The 6,225-nt window shown below is 65.4% G+C and overlaps 1 protein-coding gene across 2 annotated transcripts in view; it reads right to left on the reverse strand.

The window, feature by feature from the left end:
- SLC27A4 (solute carrier family 27 (fatty acid transporter), member 4) overlaps window positions 1-6,219 on the reverse strand; it is a 14,052-nt gene extending 7,833 nt beyond the window's left edge. The window contains exons 1-6 of one of the 2 annotated variants that reach the window (XM_004677288.2): window positions 6,208-6,219; window positions 4,814-4,980; window positions 3,007-3,401; window positions 1,897-2,055; window positions 410-479; window positions 234-325 (exon numbers count right to left, since the gene is read on the reverse strand). In XM_004677288.2, the coding sequence (XP_004677345.1) occupies window positions 234-325; window positions 410-479; window positions 1,897-2,055; window positions 3,007-3,401; window positions 4,814-4,974 (877 nt within the window). In that variant the 5' untranslated portion in view covers window positions 4,975-4,980; window positions 6,208-6,219. Of the gene's footprint in view, window positions 1-233; window positions 326-409; window positions 480-1,896; window positions 2,056-3,006; window positions 3,402-4,813; window positions 4,981-5,588; window positions 5,807-6,207 lie in introns of those variants that run through there. The other variant, XM_012721420.1, reaches the window with a different exon arrangement.
- Between the last annotated feature and the right edge of the window lie 6 nt (window positions 6,220-6,225).

Below are 6,225 nucleotides of genomic sequence, written 5' to 3' on the forward strand. Positions count from 1 at the left end.
GGCCGGCGAGGCCTGGACACGAGGGCACGGCCACAGTGCCCGGCCGGCGAGGCCTGGACACGAGGGCACGGCCATGGTGCCAGGCCGGCGAGGCCGCCTCACTCGGCAGTGGAGGCAACGGCCGGGTTTGAACCTCTGCCCTGCCGTGACCCAGCCCGGGCTCCTGGGTAACAAGCTGCCTGCCTGGGCGGGGCGGGGCCCTGCGTGCGCAGAGGCCGAGGGGCGCGGATCACCTGCGGAGTGGTAGAGCGGCAGACAGTCGTACAGCACGTCGTCGGGCCGCATGCGGAACCCGTAGTACACCAGGGCGGCCATGCGGTAATACCTGCGGGGAGGCTGGGCTCAGGGGCGAGGAGAGGCCGCGGCCTCCGCTCCCGCTCCCACCCTCGCTCCCGCGCGCCCCCCTCACCTGCTGTGCACCACGATGGCGGCTTTGGGCAGCCCGGTGGTGCCCGACGTGTAGATGTAGAAGAGCTTATCTGGAGGAGACAGACCGGTGAGCTGCCACACGTGAGCGCCCGCAACCCGCACACCTCCTCCGAGAAGCCCGCGGTGGTCCCAGACACTGCTCTCCCCTCTGACGCCCACATCTGTCCCTTCACTGAACACTTCCTGGGACCTCGCTCTGGCCAGGGTCAGAGGGTCACCGGGGACTAAATGGGCACAGGCCCTGCCCTGGCAGAGGTCACCGCCGAGCGGCACAGTCAGGCGGAGACGGGGTGGAAAGCCCAGCGGAGCCAGGTGACCCGGCTGCGGGGAGGGCTCCCAGAGGCGGGCCCGAGCACAGGGGAAGGGCTGCTGCAGGGAGCAGGCTCCCCAGATTCGCGCCACTGCCCCCTTCTCCAGCCCCCTCTGCGGGCCCGAGCGGGGCAGGCTCTGTCCAAGGCTCAGCCTGTTCTACGCGGCAGGGAGCAGCCTCTGCAGACCCGCGGCGTGGCGACCCCGCGTCCTGCAGGCCAGCGGGAGCCATCTCCCAGCAGCCTGTGCTGCTTTGTTTTGTCTTTCGGCAGCAAAGTGTGTTTGAGTGAAGGTGTGCAGTATCCAGACACAACGGCCGCACACCTCAGGCCGCGGCAAGGTGTGAGCGTGACTTACACACACGGGAGACGAGAACCTCCGTGACCTGCTCTGTCATGTTTGCCCCTATGTGATGGTCTGGGCCTGAGGCTGAGGCTGCACCAGCCTTCTGGTGGGCTCGGGAGGCCTCAGGCTGGGCACCATGCCAAAGCCGCCAGCATGCCCGCAGCCAGGAGATAAGATCTGCTGGGCCAGAGGCCCCAGGCGACAGTGCCATGAGCAGTCAGGTGACTTCTTCCCGTCACACCTGTTTCAGGATTTGGCCTGCTTGGCCTTTGGGGGTCCAGACCACCCCATAAAACCAGCTGTCTCCATCTCCAAGTGTATGGCTGTGGGCAACAAGGCTCAAAGGGCGGCTCAGGAGTTCTGGGACCCCCCAGGCAGAGGAGCCAGGATCCGACCTGGCCTGCAGGGGCCCCAGAAGGCAGGCGGGGGGGGAGGGGGGCCAAGGCTGGTGGGGGCAGGCGGTGACAGGAGAGGCTCCCAGGAACTGGTGCCAGATGGGCGATCAGGCCGAGCCCCCCCGCCCCCACCGTCCCAGCCAATGCCAGGCCGAGGCTGCCTGGGCCCCACAGGCCCGCACGCGGCACCAGTCTGGTAAGACTGTGGTCTCCCGGGTGCGGGCTCCGTGCCTGGCGCTTTCACGTACCTCAGCTCACTTAAATTCCACAGTGACCCCAGGGTGACCCCCCTCCCCGACCCGTCCCAGAGGAAGAAGGGAGGTGGCGTGACGGCCTGGGTCACAGCACCTACGCAGAAGACCCCAGGCCAGCGCTCGGTCCTGGGCCCTCTCAGAGCCCTCTGCGGGGTAGGGCCCACCTGTGAAGCCCTTGTCAGGGCGACTGGGCAGGTGCTTGGGAGCGTCTTCCAGCAGGGGGTCCAGGTGCTCGGTGCCGGTGGGGACAGCGCTGGGCTCCCAGGGGCCGGAGCAGAAGAGGCTGAGGGCGGGGTCCAGGCTGGCGTGGATCTCGGAGACAGCTGCAGGGGAGACAGGGCGGATCAGCAGGCCAGGAGGCCCCGGGCCCAGGGCCTCTGCTGGCTCCCGCCATCACGGGCTTCTAAGCAGCCACCCTAGGGGAGGCACCACACACCCCGTTTTTCAGCGAGGACGCCGAGGCTCTGAGAGCAGGACCCGCCTGCGCTGGGGTGCGCAGGCGCCGGGCTCCAACAACAGCTCCGGCCCCTCACAGCCGCCCACGGCACGCTGGGCTCTGCGGGGCCAGCGCAAGGCAGGACGGGGGGCAGCGGGCAGCGACGCCCCAGCCTCTGCAGACGCCTACTGCAGACGCGCAGCTCCTCGCCCTCTGGCTCCCTCCAGATTCATCCACCCCCCCCTCCGCTGCGTCCTTCCTCCTCCCCTTTCAGGGCCTTCCATGACCCACAACCGCAGCAGCGCCGGGAGAAGAAACAGGACACTTGGCCGAGTCCGAGATCAAATCTCAGCTCCGCCACCCCAGCTGGGTGACCTTGGCTGCATTCCTCACCCCACTCTGAACCTCGGTCTCCTCATCTTTAAAGCTGGTGACCTCACTAGCTTTGTGGGGACCAGGGCAGCTCTCGTAAATCTCCCGTCCGGTACTTGGTCCCCACCCAAGGTGGCAGTGAAATGCAGGCGCAGCCCGAGGCCAGGGAAGGCGTCTGGCTCCCACTTTCTAGCTGAGGTGACTGAGGCCTCCTTAGTCGCGACCAGTCTATCGGAGGCTCCCCCAGCACCAGTCAGTGCTCCAGGGGGAGCCGCCCGAAGGCGGCGTGAGGTGGGTACTGCGGTGAGGAGACAGGCACAGGCCCTTCCGTCTCTCACTCAGCATCTTCAGCTGACCAGAGGCCGAGCCCAGGCCTTACCCACTGAGCCACACAGCCAGAAGGGAGTTGGGGCGGTGCAAGGTCCCGTGGGACGCCCTGCCGGACCCCCAGCCCTTTGGAGCTCACCCGGGGCCATCTCGCTGCCAAAGATGAGGGCGCGGGCCCGGGAGGTGGTCAGGCAGTGGCGCAGGGCGTCCCGCCGGAGGTTGGTGTTGATGAGCGCCGCCTCCACGCCCAGCTTGGCCATGCCCAGCCACAGGCCCACAAACTCATTGCGGTTCTCCATGAAGAGGGCTGCCACGTCGCCCGAGGCCAGCCCCCGGGCCTGCAGGAAGTTGGCCACGCCGCTCGAGTAGTCATCCAGCTGGCGGAAGGTCCAGTGGGTATCCGTGCCCTCGAAGATCAGCGCCGTCTTCTCAGGGTGGCGCCGCACGGTAGCGGCAAATAAGACGGGGACCGTCCGCTGCTCCTGCAGGTACCGGCGAACTTTCGCCTTGACCCGCAGAAGCACCATGCCGCCGCTGCGGGAGAGAGTGCTGGGTGTGACTGCTATCGCCGGCGGGAGCGGGCGTCCCGCCAGCGGCCAGGGGCTGCCATGCACGAGGGGCTCCACCACGTGTGCCCCTTTCCAGCATTATCGCTATCTTGTGCTCCACCTCGCCCCATGCCCGAGGCAGCGTGGTAGGGGGTCACTTCCTCCTGCCTGGAGGAGGAAGGCCAGGCTGGGCCAGTGCCAGCCCCGCCTCGGGCTTCAGGTGGCATGTGGCCCAATGGAGACCGGAACCCCAGTCCCCTCTGACTCCGGAGTCAATTCCTGCTCCCCTCTAAGCTCTGTCCCAAGCCAGCTGCTGACGGAGCCTTCCAGGACACTAGGGCCCCGAGTCAAAGTCTGAAGCCTTTTGGGGCCTCCCGTGGCTCCCCACCCCCTCATCACAGTACATAAACGATGAGTCTGCGATCTGTCCAGTCCTCCCCAGTAAGGGCGCACTCTGTCCTGTTCACCACCATGTCCCCTGGGTAGCTCCGGGCCAGGCACAGAGACGGTCAATAAGTGTCTGTGGAATGGCCTGGTATTCCCCGTCCCGCCCCACCCTGCACCCTCTGCCCCGAGTCCAGCTCGCCGCCTCACTGCCTTTGCTGATATCAGGCTGATGTACTTGCTGATACCTCTGGCTGGACTCCTCTGCTCCCAGCTCTTGGAGATGCCTCTCAAGTGCAACTCTGGCCCCCCTGAGGCCCTGGCTGGAAGCCACCCTCCCTGCTCAGGCTCCCACAGCTCGCTGCACAGGTCACTTGATTCTTCCTTTTGCAATCAACTCAGGTGGACAAACGCAGAGCTGCCTCTCCTGGGCGGGCGCTGCTGCTGAGCCCCTGTGGGCGGCCAGGGTCTCTGTCCACATGGCTGTCTGCCCAGGGCTGCCCCAGGTCCTCTTCCCTCCCTGGCCAAGCTGAGCGGCCCATGTGGGCCTGCTTTGTTCCTCTGTGGCCTCAGAGCCTGCCTGGCACCTGGAGTGAAGCAGGTGGCGGCAGGTGCTTCTGGTACAGCACATCCCTGACTTTTTTGGGGGGAGCAGGTGCTCCCAGACACCTAATTTGGGGCCTTGCTCTAGAATTCATGCCAACGCCCAAAGACAACATTCCTCTTCACCCTCTCTCCAGCACAGCGTATCCCTGGGGGCCCTCGCAGATATCTCTTGGACATCTGCTATTCAGTGTATGTCCCAGCCCCCAAGTCTGCCCCAGACCAAGGAGACTTTGACCTTGGAGGTGGAGGCAGCAGGTGCTACTGCCGGGGTGGGGGGAGAGGGGGAGATGTGGAGCAGAAGCTGCTCCTTTGGGTCCTGGGTACCCTGTACTGGCAGAGGCTGTGAGGTCTGGTCTGGGGAGTTAGAGCCCAGCACGGTGTAGGGGAAGGGCTGAGTCAGGTACTCACAAGACATCGCGCCTGATGGTCTTGATGAAGACTCGGACAAAGCGCCAGCCGCCGGACCCCAGGTAGAGCAGCAGCAGAGAGAATCCCACTTGGGTCCAGGGCAGCTTCAGCACCAGCTTGGAGAACAGCAGCACCCCCACCAGAGAGGCCCCGAGCAGCATTGTGGCCTGTGGGCAAAGGCGGGCAGTGGGCTCAAATGTCCGGGTCATCCACCTCCTGACCCCGGAGCCAGGCCACCGTGATTCCAAAGTCTCCACCAGTAGAGCGACTCAGCTGTATTGAGTGGGTGGCTGGGGACAGGATCCCTTTCCACCGGGGGGTGGGGGGGGCAGGCTAGAGGCTTGGGACCTGAGGAGCGTGCCAAGGGTGAGAGTCCCAGCTCTGCAGAGGACTGTCCGAGGAACTTTGGCTTTCATCTCCCCCTGGACACAATGGATGTAGTAAGACTTGTTTCCAGAGGCCCTTCTGGCCAAAACAGGACATTCCACTCTCCTGACATCCAAGGTTCCTAACCAAATGATTTAAGCGCCACGGTTGGGCTCCCCACCCGGAGACCCGGAGAGAGCCTGAGGATGACCAGACCAAGCCACAGCATCCAAGGGCAGCTTCCTGGGAAAGGGACCCTGCAAGGTCCCTGCCCACAGGCCCTGGCGTCATGCCTCTGTTGGCCCACAGAGGGCGATGGAGCAAACGGGTTCCAGTCCAGGTGCCCGAGGTGACCGCCCAGGGGGGGAAGGATTTGAGGCTGAGGAAGAGGGCCTTGAAAGGCACCCACCAGAAAGCACTCAGCAAGTCACTCAGATGAATTTTGGGGGATTCGGGTTCAGGGGTAGCAGAGTAGAGAGCAGGGCTGAGATTGGGTCTCCTGGCTCTGATTCCTGGCGCTATTCTGACTTGCTCAGGGGGACAGCAGATGGGTCTGTTTTCCTTCTGTTCTCCAATTGCGGGGCGGGGTGAAGGTCAGCATTTGGAGGTAGCCTGGGAGTCTCCGTCATGATGAGGACCTGCTCTGGACCACGGGGAGTCCTTACAGACCAAATGCCCCTCTCCACGCGAAAATCCGGAGGGGAACGAACCCGTGCCCCCCAACCGCAACGCCTGGATCTCCAAGGTCCTCAGACCCCGGGGCTCCCAGACTTCTCCAGGGCAGATGGCAGGAGCCCATCTCGGGCGGCTGGGGGAGGGGGCGAGGAGGGAAAGGTGTGCCCAGTTCCTTCGGTCCCCGTCCCGGGTCACTCCGGACCGCTCTGCCCCTGAGGAGCCACGGCGGCTGCCGCCCCGCAAGGAGACACAGCAGCAAGGCGCGCCCCCATCCCAGGCCGGCCCGGCCACCTCCCCCCGACGCGGCCGGGCTCATCCCCGGCCGGGGACCCACCGGCCTGGCCTGTGCTTACCCGGCGTCGGCCCCGCAG

The sequence above is a fragment of the Condylura cristata genome, unplaced genomic scaffold, assembly GCF_000260355.1.
Source record: "Condylura cristata isolate star-nosed mole 26May11 unplaced genomic scaffold, ConCri1.0 scaffold00006, whole genome shotgun sequence".
Classification (NCBI taxonomy): Eukaryota; Metazoa; Chordata; class Mammalia; order Eulipotyphla; family Talpidae; genus Condylura; species Condylura cristata.